General features: G+C 42.3%; 1 protein-coding gene across 1 annotated transcript in view; it reads left to right on the top strand.

Annotated features, from left to right (window-relative positions):
- Positions 1 to 26,676, top strand: part of CFAP73 (cilia and flagella associated protein 73) — a 46,639-nt gene that overhangs the window by 1,743 nt on the left and 18,220 nt on the right. Inside the window, exons 2-5 of the mRNA XM_073630420.1 lie at positions 9,961 to 10,066; positions 20,564 to 20,668; positions 25,237 to 25,437; positions 26,016 to 26,237. Of these exons, the coding sequence (XP_073486521.1) occupies positions 9,961 to 10,066; positions 20,564 to 20,668; positions 25,237 to 25,437; positions 26,016 to 26,237 (634 nt within the window). The remainder of the gene's footprint in view (positions 1 to 9,960; positions 10,067 to 20,563; positions 20,669 to 25,236; positions 25,438 to 26,015; positions 26,238 to 26,676) is intronic.

Here is a 26,676-nt window from a genome sequence, read left to right as displayed (position 1 = left end):
CATGTTTTTATGGTATGGAAAGTAGTGAAGGGTTAAGACTTCTGTCTGCTTTCAGTCCATAGCTGCATCCTGCTGTGATCTCCCCTCATGTGAGTGCAGTTTCTCAGGAGTGTTCCACTCTGGCATGTAGGCAGCTGACATCTGTGTGGTGCTTTTTTAGTGTGTTGTGTCTAAGGCACATTGTACATGCATTTTAGGCCTTGAACTTTATAGAACAAGTGTTTTGATGAAAGCGCATCAAAGTTGCAGAATGCAGAACTTTTTTTTAATGCACCGCACCTAAAACGCACGTAAAATGCACAGGTGTGAAGAGGGTGAAAGGAATATTTTCAAATATTGTTAATTACATTTTATCCAACATCATTGTATGATTTTCGTATGGAATTTGACCAATCGTGTGTCATAGAAGGGTTGGCCAATGGCGAAACTGAAGGTATCTTGAAAAAAAATCAGAGGACAGTGCTTTGTAGGTTTCTTGAATGAAGGGCCAGAATGGAAAGGAACAGGACGTGAGGAAGTGACGTACCTGTGTGAAACTGTGCGAGGTCGACCAGGAAAACACCCCCGGTTGTTCAAAGGCCCGAAGGAAAGAGAGGATTTTTCAAAAGCCGGAGAATGGGTAGGAAAGGGGATATGAAAGGCTCCACCTTTCATAATTTAAAAGCTGAATTCCAGTTATAGCAATTTTTACATAGTTTGCATTAGTCTATCTTGGACCCCTCCTGAGAAAGTGTCTAACAGTAAAGTCCCCCTGCTCCTGCAATTCTGATGAATCAGATCAGGATGGGACACCTTCAGTTGAGATCTCATCAAAGCTTAAGGATATTATTGCTACCCTTACTGACACGGTGCACTCTTCTTTACCATTAGATCAACCTGATTCTGCTCTTTCCAAGATCTCCAGCATGGGTTCCCTAAAATTGCCCAAACCTGCTTAGACCTTCCCAGTCAACTTGCTTTTAGAACCTGTCTTGTATGGCAACTAATCTCTTTTGCTCAGCAATATTCTATTGAGGAGGGTTTTCCTATGGAAATGGAGGGTCCCTGTAGTTTACCCAGCCATTTTTTGTCATAAGAAGATACTAACAGTCTCTGTGGAAAATAATCCTCTCTCCATATGCAGAGGATCCATTGGCTTAAGTGCTGGTCAGAGAAAATTCCTTGCAAAAAGTGCCTTGAGCAACTGCCCTTTGAGAAAGAATGCCTGTTTGGTTCCTCTTTGTAAAAGTACATCAATGAGAGCACCAGGGGTACTCTCTTCTCCCAGAAAAAAATATGTGATGAGTGATTTAGATCCTCCGCAACGCTCGTTTGACACAATACTTTGTTATATGAGTCCACTTATTCTGGTAAACATGCTAGCCTTATGCAGCGTACACACGGTCGGACTTTTCGACCGGACTTGTCCGACTGACGCTGACGGACCAAATCCAGCGGACAATTCGATCGTGTGTGGGCTCCACCGGACCTTCAGCTGACTTTTCCAGTCGCAAATCTGACAGACTTTAGATTTGGAACATGCTTCAAATCTTTATGTCGTAACTCCGCCGGACCCAGAAATCCGCTCGTCTGTATGCTAGTCCGATGGACAAAAACCAACGCTAGGGCAGCTATTGGATACTGGCTATCAACTTCCTTATTTTAGTCCGGTGTACATCATCACGTACGAATTCGTCTGACTTTGGTGTGATCATGTGTAGGCAAGTCCGTTCGTTAAAAAGTCCGTCGGAAGTCCGTCAAAAGTCAGTTGAAAGTCCGCTGGAAAGTCTGTCGGACAAGTCCGGTCGAAAAGTCCGCCCGTGTGTATGCGGCCTTACACTTTGGAGGTGGATCACAGTTTTATGGTGGATTTTCTTTACGAGTGATACCAATTTGATTCTCTTTGGGACTCATTCCCTACAGCAAGATTACTGCTTACTGGACTATTCAATTGTTCAGTTATATACATTTTCACTTATGAGTATTTTTTTTTTGCATTGGAATATTGAGATATTATTGTGTGGATCACTTTTCACACCTTTGAATTGTTTACAGTGTTTTTTGTTTACAATTTTCATTAATAAGACTTTTTTGTGCCATATTTATTATGGTTCTTTTGTTTGATGCATTTGTTCTTTAATTTTAGCGCTGCACTATATTGTATATTTATGTGGCCTACATATACAGTACCAGGCTCCAGAAGTCACGCTGCTAATTTTAAAGCAGACTTGATCCTTACTTGGATGGAACTACACATTTTGGCCCTGCCTGCCATCCATATCTCAGCTGTAGAAAGTTGGCCGTCAGACTTTCCCAGCCATGAGTATCTGGATCCAGAGAAATGGGCTCTTCATCTTGAGGTATTCTAAACCTTTTGCCACAGGTGGGGGATGCCAGACATTGATCTTCTGGCATTCAGATTTAAAAAATTGGAGAGGGTTGTTGCCAGGTCTGGGAACCCCCCGGACTATTGCAGAGGATACTGTGGTGGGATCGGTTCAGTGTAATCTATGCCTTTCCTCTGCAGCTTTTTCCTAGTCTGCTTCACAACATTGAGATGGAGGGCATTCCCGTGATTCTCATTGCACCGAACTGGCATACTCAGACGCCTGGCAGATTCTCTGTAGGCACATCTGGATCGTCTGGACCTTATTTTCCATGGACCAGTCCACCACCCTGCTTTTCTATCGCAGACTCTAATGCCCCATACACAGGATAGGATTTTCCGACGGAAAATGTTTGTTAGGAGCTTGTTGTCGGAAATTCCGACCATGTGTAGGCTCCATCGGACATTTTCCATCAGAATTTTCGTCACACAAAATTTGAGAGCTGGTTCTCAAATTTTCCGACAACGGATTTCCGATCGTGTGTACACAATTCTGACGCACAAAGTTCCACGCATGCTCGGAATCAAGCAGAAGAGCAGCACTGGCTATTGAACCTAATTTTTCTCGGCTTGTCGTACGTGTTGTACGTCACCGGGCTCTTGACGTTCGGAATTTCTGACCATCTTTTTGTGACCGTGTGTATGCAAGACAAGTTTGAGCCAACATCCGTCGGAAAAAAAACATGGATTTTGTTGTCGGAAAATCCTATCGTGTGTACAGGGCATTACGATAAGGCTGTTGGAACCCAGGTTCTCTGGGACAGGAGTCTATTCGATTCAGTCAACCTTACCCGCCTGAAGGCTAGGAAATGTACTTCGTGCAAAGTCAATCATCACACTTTGCGAGATGTGAGCCTAGGAAATTTTATCCTAGCAAATATTCCTTGGGGCCCATTTTGTCCATTCTGCAGTCTTGTCTGTGCCAGTATCGAATTACCATCAAGGGGCAAATCCTGACCATGTCCTCTCATTTCTTAGGTAAGGATTATGTGGAGGGTGTTGCACACATTTCTTCCATGAGATCTTCAGCCTTTCAGATGCTACCTTTCAAACCATTAGAGATTTTTTCTTGTCTGACCTTGCAAGGTGAATTTTCTTGTTGCTATCAGCTTGCCATGGGAGGGTCTCTGAGTTAGCGGCCTTAGTCTGTAAGAGTCTTTCCTAGGACAAGCTAGGAGAGTCTCAGCTACAGCCTCTTTTTGACAATCCGACTACTCATTTGTATTTCCAGAAGGTTCCCACAGGGGGTTCTGCTTCTTGCTCCACCATTGCTAGGCAGGTTAGACAAGTCCTCATAAGAGCCTATGGTCTAAGGAATCCTCCCTTCTCTGTTAGGGTGCACTCTATCAATTCAGTTAGTGCTTCTTGGGCTGATCAGTTGTCATGCACAACTACTCCAGAATCTGTCTGCTCCAGTCTTTGTAAATTCCCCTCGATGCATTCTGTGAATGCATGAGAAGAGATCATGTGCTTTACCTATATACCATATATCCAGTGAAATAATACGTATATTTTTTGAAATTATGAGGTGGACAGTGGGCAACCCACTATCATCACTGTACTAGAGCCACCAATTGTAAGCCTGAGCAGTCAAATCTTATGGCAGTGCTAGTATCAGGAAGAATAAGGGTAACTTTTTTAGCATCCCCAGCTGCCATGTGGATTTAGTTGGCGAAGCATTACACATAAATTCCTGGACCAATCACAATTTTAAGTACTTTTTCCTTGAGTTTCACTTACATTTTGCTAAAGAAGGATGTAGACCCCAAAAAGCCTGTCCTGAAAATGTTACTGTTAACTCAAATAAAAACATTATCATGCACAATACTCAACTGTGTTGAGCACAGTATAGTATTGCAAGACTCTGGTCTGGTCGCACCTAGAGTATGCTGTCCAGTTCTGGGCACCAGTCCTCAGGAAGGATGTACTGGAAATGGAGCAAGTACAAAGAAGGGCAACAAAGCTAATAAAGGGTCTGGAGGTTAGTAGTTATGAGGAAAGGTTGCGAGCACTGAACTTATTCTCTCTGGAGAAGAGATGCTTGAGAGGGGATATGATTTCAATTTATAATACCGTACTAGTGACCCCACAATAGGGATAAAACTTTTTCGCGGAAGGGAGTTTAACAAGACACGTGGCATTCATTAAAATTAGAAGAAAAGAGGTTTAACCTTAAACTACATAGAGGGTTCTTTACTGTAAGAGTGGCAAGGATGTGGAATTCCCTTCCACAGGCGGTGATCTCAGTGGGGAGTATCGATAGTTTAAAGAAACTATTAGATAAGCACCTGAACAACCACAACATACAGGGATATACAATGTAATACTGACACATAGGTTGGACTTGATGGACTTGTGTCTTTTTTCAACCTCACCTACCTACTATACCTACCCACTATATCTATACCCAAAGGAACTGGGACTTATCTTGTTGTGTAACTTCTAAGACCCCATTCTGTATAATACAAAAACCGTCAAGATTATACCTTGTACAGCAGTAAATCATATGAAACGTTATTACAAATAGTAAAAAAAAATACAAATATTAAAAGATGGGGACAAGTCCCTGATGGGGAAACCCCAGGCAAAAATGAATACAGAAATTGGAAACAAAGCACCTAATCTGTCTGGTCACCTTGAGGCTAGGTGACAGATGCACTCTGTAGGAGTCGGAAGTGCACCGCTAGGTAGTGGACCCTAGGACTGACTGCTGCGGATTGAACCCTGGGAGGTTCAGGAAGCAGGTCTACTGGATCACTAACACAGATTCCACTGGGAGCTAGAGCATAGATTCCCCAGGGCGCAGAGTCTAAGAGCCAGCAGGTGTTCACCAGTGCCCCTAGTGGTGAGGATGGACTGAGCTGCAGTCTGGCTCCAGGTCGCGGCCCCCAGGGTCTCACAGCTCACGCACACGGTAAACTACAGGAGAAGAGGAAGGAGGCAGCAGGCTGGAACAACAAGGAAAGTGAGGAATAAGCCAAATGTCAGGGCGACTAGCAGACAAGGCTAAACATAACACGCCAAAGGTCAGGGTCACAAGCAGACAGGGAAAGTCGAGAACAGGCCAAAGTCGGTAACTGGAATCAGACGTAGGAAACACAGCAAGTACACATGAAAGCTAACACACAATGGTTGATCAGCACTGCTGGCTTGCAGTGCACAGGTTAATATAGGGTTCCCTGATAGGAGCTGGGGTGGAGCCATGCTAGAGGAGAGATTATAAAAGCAGTCAGGTGAGGGTCAGCTGGTCTCTAGAGATGAACACATGGAGACAGGTAAGCTGACAGACAAACTATTGCATAACCATGACATAATCAACTTGTACAGTAGACATCATATGTTTAGTACAGCACCCGAGACTATAATGTATATACGTCCCATACAAGCACCGCTTTTTCAGACCGCCGTATGCCTGTCTCGCAAAGTTTGTTTTAGGTTAATTTTGGTAGAAATTCTGTGTGTCCACCCAAGAGTCCCAGGACAAAGCAAACTGATGAACCCCGAAAGAAGGAAAGAGAATTCACTACATGCAAGTGATCAAATGAGTATTGCAAAGAAAATCTGATTATCAGTAGGCAGTGTTCTAAATGTGAACTTGCCATTTAAACAAGCCCATGAGTCTACAGGGGTGTCGAAATTGCTTACATCTTTATTCTGGTAGAGTAATCTGGTGGAAACAATGCTGAGCCTAGGTTCACACTGACTGCAGGAATGAATTTGTGCGAAAAATGAGAAGAGGACGGCCGCACTCCAAAATAATGGCTTTATTTGACAAAGCTTAGTCCAAACACCAATCAAAGACACAGGTCCAGGTAATACTGACGCGTTTCGCACTGTTAATGGCGCTTAATCATAGCTGCAGGACCACAGATCGCAATCTGTCTTTTATACACATAAAATTCAATGGTCACCTGACCAATTGTATGTGATCCAGATTGTGATCAGTGGTCCAATGGGGTTAAACTTTGAGTGGGACGTATCTCATTTTTACGATTGAAAACATTAACTACAGTATATGATTCCATATAACTTATCCCATTCATCAGTTTACTTGTTTTAGACTTCAATTTTCCGGTATATTTCTGCCCATTTGTCCCCTATTTTTATTTAATTTTACGTTGTACATAAAGTCTCTTTTCTCCTTTTATACAGTAGGCACTCTATAGTCGCTTTACTTTATTTAGTCTTGTCGTTACAACATATTAGGACTATATTAATATTAATATCTTGAGTTGCCAATAAGTATTCCAACTTCATATGAAAACTATATATTAGGAGTCATGTAGATATATGGATTACGGGCGGCTTTATGTGGCCAGGGGTCATATTCAGGTTGCTGAAGGCAAACATGTTCTTACCCAAATACAATATAAAACAGTTGTGTTGCTGATTTGCCATTTCAGTCATGTAAGGGTCCCTATCTACTTGTGTGTGTATACATGCGTGTGTGTGTTTATTATCTCCTTACAATGCGGGTGAAGTATTTTATTTTGTCTTGTTTTCATCATTAATACCGCCTAGCGATATCCATGCAACAATGTGTATACACACATTTTTAGAATCTTTCTACATATTTTAACGTTACATGTTTTGTTCTTGTGCACTCATTGATGTTTATACCTCACTTAATGGTTTTATTGGGTATTTGGTAGGCACATGAATACCGTGTGTCACACATTGATTCCCAGGTACATTGTATGTATGGAGTGCAGGAGAGACCGATTTGTTGCAGTTTACTAATTTAACCCTGAAGTCATGAAGTTGTCTTAATTTACATCTATTATTCAGTTTGCTTTTCTCTTCATGGGTTAAAGCTGTTCAGCAAGTTTATTGCTTCGATCGCCTCCGTGATCACTCCTCCCCCATATGCGTGAAAGCTTTTGCAGGACCACAGGTGACCGCAATCTGGATTAGATACAATTGATCACGTGACCATTGAATGTTATGTGTATAAAAGACAGGTTGCGATCGGTGATCCTGCAGCTATGATTAAGCTCCATTAATGGTGCGAAAAGTGTCAGCTATTACCTGGACCTGTGTCTTTGATAGGTGTATGGACTAAGCTTTGTCAAATAAAGGCATTATTTTGGAGTGCGGCCGTCCTCTTCTCATTTTTTGCCATGAACTTTGCCGAGCCGGAACCCTTCATCTCCTACACACTAGGACGATGTGAATACAAGTGATACCACCTGGAGTAGTAATTATTTTGATTTAATGAAATTGTGCGAGTTCATATGAACGCGCACAATTTCATTCCCGCATGTCAGTCCCGACTTCGGGGGCAATTTCAGAGACATCTGTGCGGTTTCTGCACAGATGTCAATGGAAATCACACCCTGAAATCGCCAAAAGTAGTACAGAAACTACTGCTGGGAATCGGTGCGGCATCGCACCGATTGGGGCGCTGCCATTGACGCCGATTTGGCATTCGATTTGACATGGTAAATCTCATCAATGTGAACCAGGGCTCAAGGACAATTTAGTAACTCTGTTTCAATTTTGGGTAGACTTGTCTATGATTAGCATTATACATAATCATACATGTTGACTTCATCATATATGTGTATTGCTAAAGTCAAGCTGTTACAAACCTGGACATTTCATACGATATAGGAAGAAAAATATATCAGCAGAGGGAATTTTTTTTAGAAAACTTCACATGTCAAAATGATAAGTAGATTTATTTATTGATTTATTTTTTTTACAAAGAAAAATTGATAAGTAAATTTAAACAGGGCTGGGACAAGGGCTTTCAGGAACCGAGGAGAAAAGGTCAAAGTGTGCCCACACAATAAGCTGTAAACTACCTCAGCAGCATAAATTGCAGCTTCTGCTCTTTTTGCTCCCCTTTTCCTTACTGTGGCACCCAAGGCAGTCACCTTTTCTGCCCAAATCCCTCGCCCATTTAGTCCTTCCCTGGGTTCAGAGGTATAGACCAAAATTGGTCCTTTATTCTGATGGACAATCTCTCATCAGCGGAGAGGCTTGAGAGGTGGATGGACTCTGACCTTTCAAGGAAATTTCAAGATTTGCATGGTACATTTGCCTGCATTTCTGAATCTACTGATCACTTTGACCTGTGCTTTTCACTTATTGTATCCTCTGCTTATGCTGCTTTTTATCATCCATTGCCTAAGTTTGTTGTAGGCTCAGTATTCATATTGTACACTTGCAGGAATAGGGATGTAATCTCTTAGATTTCTGTTTCCTTGCATGTTACATAGTTACATAGTAGGTAAGGTTGAAAAAAGACACAAGTCCATCAAGTCCAACCTATGTGTGTGATTATGTGTCAGTATTTCATTACATATCCCTGTATGTTGCGGTCATTCAGGTGATTATCTAATAGTTTCTTGAAGCTATCAATGCTCCCCGCTGAGACCACCGCCTGTGGAAGGGAATTCCACATCCTTGCCCCTCTTACAGTAAAGAACCCTCTACGTAGTTTAAGGTTAAACCTCTTTTCTTCTAATTGTAATGAGTGGCCACGAGTCTTATTAAACTCTCTTCTGCGAAAAAGTTTTATCCCTATTGTGGGGTCACCAGTACAGTATTTGTAAATTGAAATCATATCCCCTCTCAAGCGTCTCTTCTCCAGAGAGAATAAGTTCAGAGCTTGCAACCTTTCCTCATAACTAAGATCCTCCAGACCCTTTATTAGCTTTGTTGCCCTTCTTTGTACTCGCTCCATTTCCAGTACATCCCTCCTGAGGACTGGTGCCCAGAACTGGACAGCATACTCCAGGTGCGGCCGGACCAGAGTCTTGTAGAGCGGGAGAATTATCGTTTTATCTCTGGAGTTGATCCCCCTTTTAATGCATGCCAATATTCTGTTTGCTTTATTAGCAGCAGCTTGGCATTGCATGCAATTGCTGAGCCTATCATCTACTAGGACCCCCAGGTCCTTTTCCATCCTAGATTCCCCCAGAGGTTCTCCCCCCAGTGTATAGATTGCATTCATATTTTTGCCACCCAAATGCATTATTTTACATTTTTCTACATTGAACCTCATTTGCCATGTAGTCGCCCACCCCATTAATTTGTTCAGGTCTTTTTGCAAGATTTCCACATCCTGCGGAGAAGTTATTGCCCTGCTTAGCTTAGTATCTTCTGCAAATACAGAGATTGAACTGTTTACCCCATCCTCCAGATCGTTTATGAACAAATTAAATAGGATTGGTCCCAGCACAGAACCCTGGGGAACCCCACTACCCACCCCTGACCATTCTGAGTACTCCCCATTTATCACCACCCTCTGAACACGCCCTTGTAGCCAGTTTTCAATCCATGTACTCACCCTATGGTCCATGCCAACGCACCTTATTTTGTACAGTAAACGTTTATGGGGAACTGTGTCAAATGCTTTTGCAAAATCCAGATACACCACGTCTACGGGCCTTCCTTTATCTAGATGGCAACTCACCTCCTCATAGAAGGTTAATAGATTGGTTTGGCAAGAACGATTCTTCATGAATCCATGCTGATTACTGCTAATGATATCATTCTTATTCTTGTGACTCCTGTTTTTATCTGTTTAGAAATGTACCAGTTAAAACGTTCACTAAACGCAAGATTTCCTCTACTATTTATAACAGGCGAATGCCAGATCGAGAAGATGATTTCCTAACTCCAGCTACACGTCTTCTAGAAAAGAAAAGAGAGATGATTGAAGTTGAGCAAGCTTTAAATACAGAGAAAGAGGTGAAGCCAATATCTTTTAATGTTTGTTTCTTATTCCACTATATTGTATTATTTCTCTATGTTTATTTATCTTGTGTTTAGGGATGAGCTTCGAGTTCGAGTCGAACTCATGTTCGACTCGAACATTGGCTGTTCGCCTGTTCGCCGAACAGCGAACAATTTGAGGTGTTTGCGGCAAATTCGAAAGCCGCGGAACACCCTTTAAAAGTCTATAGGAGAAATGAAAAGTGCTCATTTTAAAGGCTTTTATGCAAGTTATTGTCATAAAAAGTGTTTGGGGACCTGGGTCCTGCCCCAGGGGACATGTATCAATGCAAAAAAAAGTTTTAAAAACGGCTGTTTTTTCGGGAGCAGTGATTTTAATAATGCTTAAAGTGAAATAATAAAAGTGTAATATTCCTTTAAATTTCGTACCTGGGGGGTGTCTATAGTATGCCTGTAAAGGGGCGCATGTTTCCTGTGTTTAGAACAGTCTGACAGCAAAATGACATTTCAAAGGAAAAAAGTCATTTAAAATTTCTCGCGTCTATTAATGAATTGCCGGTCCGACAATACACATAAAAGTTAATTGATAAAAACGGCATGGCAATTCCCCACAGGGGAACCCCGAACCAAAATTTAAAAAAAAAATGACGTGGGGGGTCCCCCTAAATTCCATACCAGGCCCTTCAGGTCTGGTATGGATTTTAAGGGGGACCCCGCGCCAAAATTAAAAAAAAAAAAAATGGCGTGGGGTCCCCCCAAAATCCATACCAGACCCTTATCCGAGCACGCAACCTGGCAGGCCGCAGGAAAAAGGGGGGGACAAGAGAGCGTCCCCCCCTCCTGAACCGTACCAGGAAACATGCCCTCAACATTGGGAGGGTGCTTTGGGGTAGCCCCCCAAAACACCTTGTCTCCATGTTGATGGGGACAAGGGCCTCATCCCCACAACCCTTGTGGTTGTGGGGGTCTGCGGGCAGGGGGCTTATCATAATTTGGAAGCCCCCTTTAACAAGGGGACCCCCAGATCCTGGCCCTCCCCCCTGTGTGAAATGGTAAGGGGGTACCCCTACAATTTCACAAAAAAACTGTCAAAAATGTTAAAAATGACAAGAGACTATTTTTTTTTTTTGACAATTCCTTTATTTAAATGCTTCTTCTTTCTTCTATCTTCTATCTTCCTTTGGTTTCTTCCTCCATCTTCTTCGTCTGGTTCTTCTGGTTCTTCCTCCGGTGTTCTCGTCCTGCATCTTCATCCGCGGCGTCTTCTTCCCTTCTCCTCGGGCCGCTCTGCATCCATGATAGAATGGAGGGAGGCTCCCGCTTTGTGACGATTCTCCGACGGTTCTTAAATAAAGGGGGCGGGGCCACCCGGTAATCCCGCCCCCTCTGACGCACGGGGACTTGACGGGGACTTCCCTGTGGCATTCCCCTTGACGCCAGAGGGGGCGGGGTCATCCATTACGTAACCCCGCCCCCTTCTGGCGTCACGGGGAATGCCACAGGGAAGTCCCGTCAAGTCCCCGTGCGTCAGAGGGGTGCGGGGTCACCGGGTGGCTCCGCCCCCCATTATTTAAGAACTGTCAGAAGAGGAGAAGCGTCACACAGAGGGAGCCTCCCTCCATGCCATCATGGATGCGGAGCGGCCCGAGGAGAAGGGAAGAAGATGCCGCGGATGAAGATGCAGGACGAGAACACCGGAGGAAGAACCAGAAGAACCAGAAGAAGAAGAAGATATAAGAAAGAAGAAGCATTTAAATAAAGGAATTGTCAAAAACTGTCTCTTGTCATTTTTAACATTTTTGACAGTTTTTTTGTGAAATGGTAGGCCCTTACCATTTCACACAGGGGGGGAGGGCTGGGATCTGGGGGTCCCCTTGTTAAAGGGGGCTTCCAGATTCCGATAAGCCCCCCGCCCGCATACCCCCACAACAACCGGGCAAGGGTTGTGGGGATGAGGCCCTTGTCCCAATCAACATGGGGACAAGGTGTTTTGGGGGGGCTACCCAAAAGCACCCTCCCAATGTTAAGGGCATATGGCCTGGTATGGTTCAGGAGGGGGGGGCGCTCTCTCATCCCCCTCTCTTTTCCTGCGGCCTGCCAGGTTGCGTGCTCGGATAAGGGTCTGGTATAGATTTTGAGGGGGACCCCATGCCATTTTTTTTTTTTTTTTGGACGGGGTTCCCCTTAATATCCATATCAGACCTGAAGGGCCTGGTATGGAATTTAGGGGGACCCCCCCCCACGTCATTTTTTTTTTTTAATTTTGGTTCGGGGTTCCCCTGTGGAGAATTCCCATGCCATTTTTATCAATGAACTTTTATGTGTATTGTCGGACCGGCAATTCATTAATAGCCGCGAGTAGTTTTAAATGACTTTTTTTCCTTTGAAATGTCATTTTTCAGACTGTTCTGAAAACGGGAAATATGCGCCCCTTTACAGGCATACTATAGACACCCCCCAGGTACAAAATTTAAAGGAATATTACACTTTTATTGTTTCACTTTAAGCATTATTAAAATCATCGCTCCCGAAAAAATGGCCGTTTTTAAAACTTTTTTTTGCATTGATCCATGTCCCCTGGGGCAGGACCCAGGTCCCCAAACACTTTTTATGACAATAACATGCATATAAGCCTTTAAAATTAGCACTTTTGATTTTTCATGTTCGTGTCCCATAGACTTTAACGGTGTTCGTGTGTTCGAACAAATTTCTTGCCTGTTCGCAAGTTCTGGTGCGAACCAAACAGGGGGTGTTCGGATCATCCCTACTTGTGTTATAGCTTTCATTTCGGAAGCACCACTTGCTATTGTGTGAATGTAATGCTGGCCATACAAGTAGTCTTTTTTTCGTACAGCCAGTGAGCTGAATGAAAAAAAGCTAACTGATTCCTCCATCCACACAAATGAGATGAATAGAGAAATCTCCCTGCCGGGACACTGTACTCTGACAGCTGCCCCTGCCATTAAAGCAGTCAAATCAGATTTGTCATTACAAATACAACACCTGGAAGAATGTGAGGTGAAAACGGCTGAAACCTTTTCTGGCTCGCCGACTGTGGATAACTTCGAGCTACTTGCGCAGGTGAGACGTGAATTGTCTTTAAATATGGCTTTGGCTACGCATTTGGATCTGCGCTTTGTGGCTGGCAGGATGTTCGAGTCCGGGGACAAAAATGGGAAAATGCTGGCTAATCTTGTGGCAGACCATAGGTTTCAAACGGTAATTTTGAACATACGTTGTGCAGATGATACTGTAACACCTGATCCCGCTATCATTCTACATAAATTCACTGACTATTTTAGTCAGCTGTATTCTGCACTCCCAGGTCCGTCCAAAACATATCCAGGAATCACTCAGTACCCTAGACCTCCCCACACTTTCACCAGAAGAAGTAATGCTTCTTGATAAACCCATTTCATTAGAAGAAATTGAAGCAGCTATACACTCCTTCCCCAGTAAGAAAAATCCGACTCCAAATGGTATCCCGGGGGAGTGGTATAGGATGTACACCCAAACTACAAAGCTTGTATTCTGAATCTTTAGAAAAAATGACGCTACCTCCCTCTATGTATCAGGCCCATATAGTCTTAATTCCCAAACCAGGAAAGGACCACTCCAAATGTGCCTCCTACAGGCCCATTTCTTTGTTAAATTAGGAGTAAAAGATTTTAACTAAAATTTTGGCCACAAGACTGATGAAAATGATTCCTGATCTACTCAGCATAAATCAAACAGGGTTTATACTGGGGAAATCCATGGATATCAACGTCCGCCGGGTTTTCACTCATTTACAGCTACCCCCAACTGAATCCACCTCTAGAGTCTTAGCAGCACTCGACATTGAGAAGGCCTTTCACTCTGTAGCCTGGCTCTCAGTGCTGGAGGCTATGGGGTTTGGGCCCGAGTTTTTGAAATGGGTGCAGTTGCTTTATTCCTGCCCTTCAGCCCAGGTTAAGCTGGGGGGCGAGCTCTCAGAACCCTATCCAGTTAGGAGGGGTACGAGACAGGGTTGCCCACTGTCTCCGACTCTGTTCGCTATTGTGATGGAGCTGGTGGCAGTGGCCATAAAGAGGGCTCTGCGTTGTTGGTATCCATGTGGGAACCTTGGTGGAAAAGATAGCCATGTATGCGGATGATCTCATATTGATTTTGAATAACCCAGGGCCATCTCTTAAGGAAGTGTTATGTATACTGTCTGAATTTTCCATTCATTTAGCACTACAAATTAATTGGGGAAAATCAAAAATTTTACCCATTGACCGAGAGGCCCGAGATGCAGCTGACCCTACCCTGCCTCTATTATGGTCATCCAGTATCGGATACCTAGGCATTGAGATTTCCCTGGATACATTGGACTATTGTGTCTTAAATTTAGTTCCACTTCTTGACAATATGAAATCTAAATTAAGGGCATGGGCCAATCTCCCCTTGTCTTTAATAGGGCGCATAAATCTATTTAAAATTAAGTTATTACCTGGTTTTCTCTATGTGCTCCGGCATGTGCCAGTGTGGATTTCCAAAACATATTTTAAAATAATTAATTCTAGTCTAACTGCTTTCATTTGGGGCTCACAACAACCGAGATTTAAGTTGGCAATTTTGCAACGGCTGTGGCTACAGGGAGGATTGGCGTGCCTGGATCTCTACAAATAATTCCTAGCTGCCATGCTCACACATGCCCATAACTGGCTCACACAGAATGAGACCAATGCGGCGGAAGTATTAGAGGCTTCCTGTGTGGGCTCCTTTGAGGCTCTTAAAAACCTCTTATACAGAGGTCCTCTGCTTCCCTTTTTTTGACTGAAGCCATGAAAGCCGTATTGAAAGCCTGGTTGCTGGCCCAAGCTACGTCCTAGTACCCCCCCCCGATCATATCTCACAACATACCCCCCCCTATGGCTCAATCCATTATTACTGGAATTTGCCTCAATATCTGATCCACAGGTTTGGGCAGTGAAGGGCATAAAATATTTAGAGCAGATATGTATTGCTGGAGAACTGAAACCCTTTGACACCTTAAAACTGCACTTTGACCTGCCTAATGTATACCTTTTTAGATATTTACAATTGAGACGCGCCTTTCAAGTACAATTTAAACAACAACCAGTAGCTTTTTATACCTCGACCCTAGAGGAAGTACTTAGAGATGACACCCTCACCAAACCCCTCTTAACTATTTAGAAGACCATGTCTCTCTGTCCACTCGGGGTTGGAAGCTCTTAAATCTAAATGGACGCTGGACGTCCTTGACCTGGATGATGAAGGGGGGAAGAAACATGGGAATGTAGTAACGCCCTGAAATCATTCCCAGCTCTACAAGCACAAGCACAACTCCCGCATAAGGAGTGTTTTCGATATCTCCAGATCATTCATTTTGCTCAAACGATCATAGGCTCTTGCTCATCGCTAGACAGCTTATCTATTTATGAAGCTATATGCAACTCAGATCCACACGCCACAGGTATCATATCTCGCCTTTATAGCCATCTTATGTCCCCCCCAGCCATTCTTTCCTCATACGCTATACAGTGGCCCAAAGACCTGGCAATAGATCTAGACGCGGAGGATTGGGTAAATACACGGCTAACATAAAAATCTCATCCCACAATGTCTTCGCGCTCAAAGCGAACTATAAAGTTCTCATGCGGTGGTATCTAGTCCAGGCTAGGATTTCTAAATTCCTGCCGAGCTACCCCCCAGATTGCTTCCGAGGTTGCGGCGAGAGAGGCACGCACTCACATATATGGTGATTATGGCTGATCGTACAACACTTTTGGAGGACAACATTTCATATGGCTTCTACTTTGCTTTGAGATACCCTTGACCCCAACCCATCCCTTGCATTATTGAACCACATCACACTGGACTATACTAGGGCAAAATTCCGTCTCTTCCTACAACTCGCCACAGCAGCAAAGCAAATGATAGCTAGAGCTTGGAAAACCCTGAAATTAAACATAACCAAAGTAAAAAATAGAATCACCCAAGCCATAATACATAGCAAAATTGAGGCAACAATTTTAGATAAAATTCCCCCAACATCTCAAAATCTGGCATCCCTGGCAACACTTCCTACCTCCAGATTTTGACAATCACCTCTTAGAACCTTAGCTCTCCCCTGGTCCCTTGAGATCATGGCACAGTATATCGGAGACCCGTGTGACCCCCCTGACCACTCTCCCCCCAACCACTCTTGCTTCCTTTCCTTCTAGTCTTTCCTCTATTTGACCTCCTCCCCTCTCTCCTACTCCCCTCCTAGCTCAATGCTTACCACTGGTAACGTAACCTACTGCTATAACCTACTTCACTGGTGCCTTGCTCACAACCCACAGAGTGATACTCCTATCCTGCCCACCTAAAACCATGGGCATTTGCCTTTCCTATTTTAGCACTCTTTGAATCCCTTTAATACAAATACGTTTGTGTAATCCAACCATATTTTGTATCCCCTCATTCAGTATGTTTTCTTACTATATTGTTACACTAAAGTATAGTCTGTAAGTTGTACTTTTTCAATGTCATACTGAGATTGTCAGGTACTGTTTACTGATTGTTACCAATAAAAAACTTTGAACAGAAACATGGGAATGTGCATTTTTACAGCTGGTTTCCGTAAGGGACAGGTTGATTTAGTACAAACTCCTACATAGGATCTACTTCACACCTGCGCGTTTACACAGAATATATCCCTCCGTTCCTGCAGAGTGTTGACGGTGTGCGGCGGACTCAGCAGACTATCCACGTATTTTGGCAATGCCCTAATATTTAAAATTTCTGGGAAGCGGTGGTCTCGGTCATACACTCTGTGACCACTATTCATGTGCCCCGGACAATGGAGGTTTGTTTGCTGGGTTTGGTGGACACCCTGGCTCATCTTTGGGCTCCCAGGATGCTGATTATTATTGTTGTTCTTTGCAAGGAAAATTATTCTTCTCAAATAGAAATCCCGATCATCTCCAACCCTAACCTTGTGGAAAAAATTTATTAATGTCAACTTACAACTGTACAAAGCACCTATTTAGCGAGAGGATGCCCTAAAAAATTCAACAAGGTCTGGGACACTTGGGTAGAGGACCTGTCTACCAATACTGACCCTGACTCTCCTAATTAGTGGATTACCTTAAAATGATCAGGTGGACATGTATACTGTATGTAATTGAACCCAGGTACAACCCACACTTCTACTAATTGTGACTTCCATCTTATTACATGTGGCTTAAAACTACCCCTGAGCAGCTGATACCTACAATATTCTAACAATCTCAATATTTACTGAAGCATGAAGTTTGTTCTAGTGCCAATAATGGCACTACTGTTAAGAGTTTTTTTTTTTTATTTGGTTGCTTTTGTTGTTGTTTTTTCTTATATATATATAGTTTGTTGTATTGTGATGTACAGTATCTTGCAAAAGTATTCACCCCACTTGGCATTTTTCACGTTTTGTTGCCTCACAACCTGGAATTAATATGGATTGTTTGAGGATTTGCATCATTTAATTTACAGAACATGCCCACAACTTTGAAGATGTGAACGGAAATCTTTAAGTCTGACCACAGATTTTCTATTGGATTGAGGTGTGGGCTTTGACTAGGCCATTCCAACACATTTACATTTGTGTATGGGGTCATTGTCCTGCTGGAAGGTAAACCTCCGTCCTAGCCTCAAACCACACACAGAGTTGTACAGGTTTTGCTCAAGAATATCCCTGTATTTAGCACCAACCATCTTTCCCTCAACTCTGACCAGTTTCCCAGTCCTGACTGCTGAAAAACATCCCCACAGCATGATGCTGCCACCACCATGTTTTACTGTGGGGATGGTGTTCTTTGGGTAATGTGATGTTTTGGGTTTGCGCCAGACATAACGTTTTCTTTGATGGCCAAAAAGTTAAATTTTAATCTCATCAGACCAGAGCACCTTCCTCCATACATTTTGGGAATCTCCCACATGCCTTCTCGCAAACTCAAAATGTGCCATTTTGTTTTTTGTTGAAAGTAATGGTTTTCTTCTGGCCACTCTGCCAATAAAGCCCAACTCTATAGATCGTACGGCTTATTGTCGTCCCATGTACAGATACTCCAGTCTCTGCTGTGAAACTCTGCAGCTCCTCTAGGGTTACCTTAGGTCTCTGTGCTGCCTCTCTGATTAATGCCCTCCTTGCCCTGTCTGTGAGTTTTGGTGTGCGGCCGTCTCTTGGCAGGTTTACTGTTGTGCCATGTTTTTTCCATTTGGTTACGATAGATTTGATGGTGCTCCTAGAGATCATCAAAGATTTGGATATTTTTTTATAACCTAACTCTGGCTTGTACTTCTCAACAACATTGTCCCTTACTTGTTTGGAGAGTTCCTTGGTCTTCATGACAGTGTTTGGTTAGTGGTGCATCTTGCTTAGGTGTTGCAGCCTCTGGGGCCTTTCAAAAAGGTGTGTATATGTAATGACAGATCATGTGACACTTAGATTGCACACAGGTGGACATCATTTTACTAATTATGTGACTTCTGAAGGTAATTTGGTTGCACCAGAGCTCCTTATGGGCTTCATAACAAAGGGGTTAAATACATACGCACATGCCAATTATCAGTTTTTTATTTCTGAAAAAATGTTTTATGTATATATTTTTCTAATTTTACTTCACCAACTTAGACTATTGTGTTCTGATGCATCACATATAATTCAGATGAAAAAAAACATTGAACTAAAGGCTGTAATGTAAAAAAATAGGTAAAAAGCCAAGGGGGTGAATACTTTTGCAAGGCACTGTAGATGTGCTCCTACTCAGTACTCAAAATTTATGGTGTTAAGACTGCAGTACACTAGGGTGCTATGACATGGCCGCTGCAGCTTACACATACAGTTAGGTCCATATATATTTGGACAACGGCACAATTTTTTAGTTTTTTTCAGGTATTTAACAAAATCCATACCAGACCCTTATCCAAGCATGCAGCCTGGCAGGTCAGGAAAGGGGGTGGGGACGAGCGAGTGCTCCCCCCCTCCTGAACCGTACCAGGCCACATGCTCTCAACATGGGGGGGTGCTTTGGGGCAGGGGGGCCTTGCGCCCCACCCCCACCCCAAAGCACCTTGTCCCCGTGTTGATGAGGACAAGGGCCTCTTCCCAAGAACCCTGGCCATTGGTTGCTGGGGTCTGCAGGCAGAGGGGCTTATTGGAATCCGGAAGCCCCTTTAATAAGGGGGCCCCCAGATCCCGGCCCCCCACCCTATGTGAATGAGTATTGGGTGCATTGTACCCCTACCCATTCATCTAAAAAAAAAAGTGTCAAAAATAAATTGCAGTACACAGGTTTTTAAAGTAATTTATTAAGGCAGCTCCGGCGTCTCTTCCGATTCCTTCTTCCCTCTCCGGCTCCTCTGCCTCCTCCGCTGATGTCTTCTGCCTCTGACAGTTCTTCTCTGCTGTTGTCTTCTAGCCCTCTCAGGTTCTTCTCCCTCTGTCCACTGTTTTCTGCCTCTGCCAGGTCTTGTCCGCTGTCCTCTTGCTCTTTTGCCGGGTCTTCTCTGCTGTCTTCTCCCTCTGTTCTTCTTCCAATGTTGACAATTCTTTCTCCCACTCTAATGCTGGGTGCGCGGTGTGCCACTACTTATATTGGCATGTGGCAGGGTCACTGGGTGAAGTCATCTGGAGGCCCCGCCCCTTATGAAATCACTGCCCCATCATGCCCTGGGTTTGTTTTTTGCTGAAAGTAATGGCATTCTTCTGGCCACTCTGCCATAAAGCCTAACTCTGTGAAGCGTATGGCTTATTGTCATCCTATGTACAGATACTCCAGTCTCTGTTATGGAACTCTGCAGCTCCTCCAGGGTTACCTTAGGGCTCTGTTCTGCCTCTTTGATTAATGCCCTCCTTGCCCGATCCGTGATTTTTGGTGTGCCCTGACTTGTACTTCTCAACAACATTGTCCCTTACTTGTTTGAAGAGTTCCTTGATCTTAATGGTAGTGTTTGGTTAGTGGTGCCTCTTGCTTAGGTGTTGCAGCCTCTGGGGCCTTTCAAAAAGGTGTGTATATGTAATGACAGATCATGTGACACTTAGATCGCACACAGGTGGACATCATTTCACTAGTTATGTGACTTCTGAAGGTAATTTGTTGCACCAGAGCTCCTTATGGGCTTCATAACAAAGGGAATGAATACATACGCACATGCCAATTATCAGTTTTTTATTTCTGAAAAATAGTTTTATATATATATTTTTCTAATTTTACTTCACCAACTTAGACTATTGTGTTCTGATCCATCACATATAATTAAGATTAAAAAAAAACATTGAACTAAAGGCTGTAATGTAACAAAATAGGTAAAAAGCCAAGGGGGTGAATGCTTTTGCAAGGTACTGTAGGTGGACCGAACCTGGGTATGCCCAAAATGCTCTGTTTTGTATCTCAACTTGAAACCCAATAAAATTAATTTTCAAAAAAAAAATTTAAATTATACATACTACCATAAAATAACATTATACTTCTACTAATTTAACCCTTCATTTTATTACAGGAATTCCAAATGAAAACAGAGAGCCTTCAGCAGCGTCGTGCAGAGTTGGAACACAAGGAAGAAAAGCTTAAGGATTCATTATTTAAATTTGATAAGTTTCTCAAGGTAGAGTCAAGCTTCTTGGTCAATACATCTGTCAATATTCCTCAGCAACAACCATTTAGAGATGGATATTATGATGATGGTGTTTTATTGTCCTTTGCAGTATGTTAAATATTTGCTATCTACAAAATACAAAAAAGAGAAAATATCTATTTGAACAAGGATCCCACATGAATATAAGAGCCTAGTGTTTGCATGATTCATCTCTGGTAATTAATTGTGGTACAGAATGGAGCAGCAGAATGCTGTGCACTAGAAATGTACTGCTAGGCCTGGGTATATGTTGTCTTTCCAAAAATCTGTACATAACTTTACAGTAAATTGAAGTGTTCTGCCGTGGTTTAAATGCAGTAGACTTTCTCCCTAACTAATGTCATGGTGTACGTGTTCCTGCGTACGTTGCCCATGGCAGAATAATGCCCTGTACACATGATAGGATTTTCCAATGGAAAATGTGTGATAGAACCTTGTTGTCGGAAATTTTGACCGTGTGTAGGCTCCATCACACATTTTCCATAGGAATTTCCGACACACAAAGTTTGAGAGCTTGCTATAAAATCTTCCGACAACAAAATCCGTTGTCGGAAATTCCGATCGTGTGTACACAATCCCGACGCACAAAGTGTCACGCATGCTCAGAATAAATTAAGAGACGAAAGCTATTGGCTACTGCCCCGTTTATAGTCCCGACGTACGTGTTTTACGTCACCGCGTTCAGAATGATCGGATTTTCCGACAACTTTGTGTGACCATGTGTATGCAAGACAAGTTTGAGCCAACATCCGTCAGAAAAAATCCATGGATTTTGTTGTCGGAATGTCCGATCAATGTCCGACCATGTGTACAGGGCATTAGGGTGGCTCTCACTTACTGAGCACTATGGAGTAGCCAGTGCTCATGGTATAAAGCAGTTTGAAACTTTCTATTTGAACAAGGATCCCACATAAATGTAAGAGCCTAGTGTTTGCATGAATCATCTTTGGACATCCTTGATTTATGAGCGCTTTGATCTTTATTCTGAATAGTGTGTGCTATATTTACAGTTAAAAATGTTAATGAAATGCCCCCTGTGTCACTCATCTTTGTGGCCACACAGACCCTTATATATTTTTCAATTAATGAAATATCAGTTCCAGACTGATTCATCCTTACATGGTAAATAATTGTGGTATGGAATGGAGCAGCAGAATGCGGTGCACTAGAAATGTACTGGTAGGCGAGGGTCTATGTGGTCTTTTCAAAAATCTGAACATGACTCTATAGTAAAATTAAGTGTTCTGCCCTGGTTTATCTACAGCTTCAGACTTTTTCCTACTCCTCAGTGGCCTTCACTTACTGAGCACTGTGACTGGCCAGTGATCATATCATAAAGCAGTAAAAAAATAGAAAAACATTCATTGTACTTAACCACTTTTGAGCCTTATAATTATTTTTTTTTTTTTTTTACTGACAATGAATACCACATGTAGGGTGATTCTGTTAACCAGTGAGATATCTGATTAAGTTTTTGGGGTTTTATGTATTTATGAACTGTTATGTGTATTTATCCTTGGTATTTTTTATTTTTGTTGGATTTAAAGGGACTGCGCACCTTTGAATCGTTTTGTTTCATACTTTTGTCATATCAGATGTCAAACGAGGTGGAAGGGTGCAGAAGTTCTAATTTAACCTAATTTATCGATTTCTTAAAGAGGAAGTAAACCCTGATGGGTTTATTTCCTCTTTGTTTCCCTGCAAAGGTAAAGCATAATGGGCTACTATGCTTCGCATTGTAGCCCATTATGTGTCACTTACCTGACACAGGAGCCTGCGATGTAACCGCTGTCCCCATCTTCTTTCCGGGTATCGTGGCTCACTCCCGCGCATGGGCACGGGAGCCGCCACTAATGGCATATCGCCTTTAGCAGTGGCATGCTCAGTGTGCCTGCGTGGCACCTGTCTTTTTGCAAATATCTCCTAAACCGTGTAGGTTTATGAGATATTTCTTGGGCCTACAGGTAAGCCTTAATCTAGGCTTACCTGTAGGTCAAAATGGTCTGTAAGGGTTTACAACCACTTTAAAGTAGAACTATTGGCAAAACTTTTTTTAAATTTTGGATAGCGTAAGGGAGGGTTATAACCCCTGTTCGATTTTTTTTTTTTTTTTATGCCATCTGTGTCCAATTGCTAAGATTTACCTTCACTTCCTGTCCCATAGCCAAACAGGAAGTAAAAGGAAATCCCTGCAAATTAAGGGAATTCCTAGGGGACCCCCCAGGTCACCAGAACCAGTGTCTCCGTTGAAAGATTTCCCCTCTGTTACTTTTCTGGGGGCAACCCAAAATTTGGGATTTTCTTTTACTTTCACTTTCAATGATAAACAGGACAAATAGAGAGGGTGGATCTCCTTAATGGGGGCACAGACAGCAAAAAAACTGATTGATGTTCTAATCCATCTCCACTCTGTACAGAACAAATAAGTTTTGCCTTTAGTTATACTTTAATTTTAAGTTCACATATTTGTATAACTGAAAACCTCTAAGAAAAGAAAATCACCTAAAGACAAGATTAAAAAAAAATGCATTTTGATTTATGTTGTTTTTAATGGGGTGCATTTACAGAGTATTTTTTGCTGTCCAGATAAACCTCTAAACATATTGTCCTGTTTGTTCTTTTACAGGCATATTAAACTTGAGAGTGTTACCAACAATTTATGCTTATCACTTGGGTTAAAAATAAGCAAATACATTTCATGTCACTTTGTGTAGAAGCAGATATGGAGAGGCTTTACACTGCAAAAAAAAAAAAAAAAAAGACTAATGTATATACAACAAAATTAATAAAAGACAGTGTAGCACAACCAAAATCTACCATATACTAAAAAACTATACTACAAAAAAGTTATTATTAGAATATACTCAAATTATATAGTGTACAACAAAAATTGCGTTTACATTCCAAAATTGTGTAAAATCAAACTTTAAAGTCCAGTCAATAAATAGTAGATCACCACTGTGCCACTACTATCCACATAATAGTGCTCCGTGTCTCCACCACCATATAAGTTGGCTGGTCACCTCAAAGTAATGACTCCTGCATTACCAGAAAGGTCAAAGCAAGCTGTGTTCCCCTCAGGGATAATGGTTCTGACAGATGCTTGGCAAATCCTCACTCCTTTCTCTCAAAATGGGATACATAGGTCCTCAGACATTCAGGGACACCAAATCTATATAGGAAGGTGCCCCCCCCCCCCCCCCCGAGACAATCGGGCTATAAGGAGCATCACACAATCCTCAAGGGGAAAAGGGCAGCATACACAGGAAGATATCTCTACTGGGAGATCCACAGTTGCCAGACTTTATCGAATTTCCAAGGACATCCAGGATTTATGTAAGTTAACCTATAAAGGGGCAATGCAGCAGCAATCATGGCTTCCCAGGACGATATAGTAGGAAGGGTGGGAGATGACCATTTACATAAAATTTTCCTTTTTTAGCATAGAACAAGAGGTAAGATATTAACAATTTACTATGATGGGATCTCTGAGCATTATCGAGTATATGGTAGATTTTGGTTGCGCTACACTGCCTATTATTATTAATTTATGTCATCAATGACTGTTGTGAATTCACTTAATTGGTGTTAGCTGGCAACATTACTTTAAAATATTTGGAGCACCGGTCACATATTTATTACTGTGGTTGCACTAATTGATTTTGTATTTCATGGTTCAGAATATACACCAAAAAAAAAAAATATTCAATGATATGGTGTGAAAAGAAGGCCCAGTTCATACAAAAACAATGTAATTTTGTTTTGGCTTTATAGCACTATGGTACTATAAAATTAGTAGCAGTTTAATCCACACACTGGAAGATGGCAACATTTGTACCAGTTATCAAGGAATTAAAGTTGTATACCCTCAATGCGGAAGTTGTACCTATAGGTAAGCCTATAATAAGGCTTACCTATAGGTACTGTAAATATCTCCTAAACGTGCGCCATTTAGAAGATATTTAGCTTGAAGTGCACCGATGATGGCATTGGCGCATGCGCTGTGAAGAAGCGGCCTTCCGTGACTTTTCTTCACTAGCAAGTGCCATGAATGATGGCTCCCGCGAGCACGCAAGGGAGTGACGTCACGCAATTCCGGCCAGTCACAGAGCCAGAGTCCGCGGCCTGAGAAGGAAGAGGGGCGAAGATGGATGCGGACACCAGCGTGGACAGCGTGGGCTTCGTTTGCAGGTAAGTGGTAGATAATGGGCTAGTATGCGATGCATATTAACCCATTATGCTTTTACTTTGTAGGGGAAAAGGGAAGTAAAACTCATCAGGGTTTACTTCCTCTTTAAGTAATGAGCAGTCTGTAAGAAATCACAATTTTAAAACCGTCAGTAATGAAATGAAGGAGTAGAATATTTTCATTAAGTTATTGGTGTTGCAAGGAGCAATTACTGTACCTGAAAAATGCTGGAGAGAGTTATTGGATCTTGAGTGATGTGTGCCACTGACATTGTTCATAAGAAGACTTGTTATATTACTATTTATAGCACAAGTCACCTTTTTATACCTTGCACTTTAATTTTCTGCAGGAAAATGACTCAAAGCGTAAACGCGCACTGCGAAAAGCAGGTGAGGAGCGACAGCTGGCAACTCAGAAAGAAAGGGAAGCCATACGCTTACAGGCTGAAAACAAGCAGCTGTTAGCATGTAAGGAGAGACTGCTGTGTAGACAAGAGAAGACCAGTATATACCAAAACTACCTGCAGAGAGTACTGGAGAGGACTGATGAGGTACGGAGGTTATGTTTGCACCCTGATGTTCTGTTTATGGTGAACCAACTGCCTAAGCAGAGACATGCAATATCTTCTTTTCATTTGTCTATTTATATTTCTTATAAAACGGTTACACCTGGCTGTAAAATGACAGTGACAGATCTTGCCTTTCTCTACATGCCTGTAATAACAGGACATCCTTCTCTGCTCCCCTAATGTGTGGATAAAAAAAGCCTCATGGTTTCAGTGTTGCTGGTTCTGCAGCATACAGATTTATGAAATGTCACTTATCAGTTGATATTTCTTTTAAGCACTGTGATCTTGCTCCTCAAAAGTAGCCCCTGTGTACCCCTGTGTGATAAACAACATTATTAAGCAGATTAACATGAATATTCCTATTAAAAGGTCATAACCAAGCTGTAACCATACCAAGAATATACGTACTCGTGAACAGGGGCTCTACATGTAAAATTATATATTTTGATGGTCATTTTAAATTTACAAATAGGTGTAATTTGATTTCATTGTTCACAAATAGGATTGTGGGAAATTTCACATGTTTCGAGCACTATTCTTTCTTTTATGTCTCTCTCTAGTTCCAAGAGGTACAGGAGATGATAGACCGATTCAACACCTTAATGGCCACACAAGACAAGTTGCTAAAACGGGAGCTTGAAAACCAGGAGAAGACTGAAAAAGAAAAGGCACGACTGCTGCATTACCAGGAGGAAGCCCGCAGCCAGATCCTGGAGCTCAATAACCAACTGGCTGATCTACAAGAAGAGCTGGAGAAAGCAAGAGCTGTAGTGCTGGAATGGGTATGATTGTCCCTAGCTTTGCACTGGTAGAATCATCACAACATGTTAAAGACTGCTACTCCAGTGAAATATTTAGTAGAGTTTATCTAACACACTCATGGTATGGATAGGAATAACTAACATGGAGCTAAAGGGTAAAAAATATATAAATCATTTGATTTTAATGTTGACTTAATCAAGAAACATAAACATCTGATAGATATTTTAGCAATCTGGCATATACACAAGTGAAATAAATAGGATTATACTCACCTTAAAATCCCTTTTTTGGAGTTCACTAAAGGACACTTGTCCTGACACTCTTGGTTCTGCTTTTCTACCAAACTGAGGCAAGCTAGTAGTAGGAGTTTTACTCAAGGTTGGGCTACAGTTTTTTGTTTGTTTTTTTTGTCTGCCAGTGTCTAGTCCTCCTTTAAGGGGCAGTATAACCTAAAGGTTT

The sequence above is a fragment of the Aquarana catesbeiana genome, linkage group LG01, assembly GCF_042186555.1.
Source record: "Aquarana catesbeiana isolate 2022-GZ linkage group LG01, ASM4218655v1, whole genome shotgun sequence".
Classification (NCBI taxonomy): Eukaryota; Metazoa; Chordata; class Amphibia; order Anura; family Ranidae; genus Aquarana; species Aquarana catesbeiana.
This window is presented reverse-complemented; position numbering and strand designations above follow the sequence as displayed.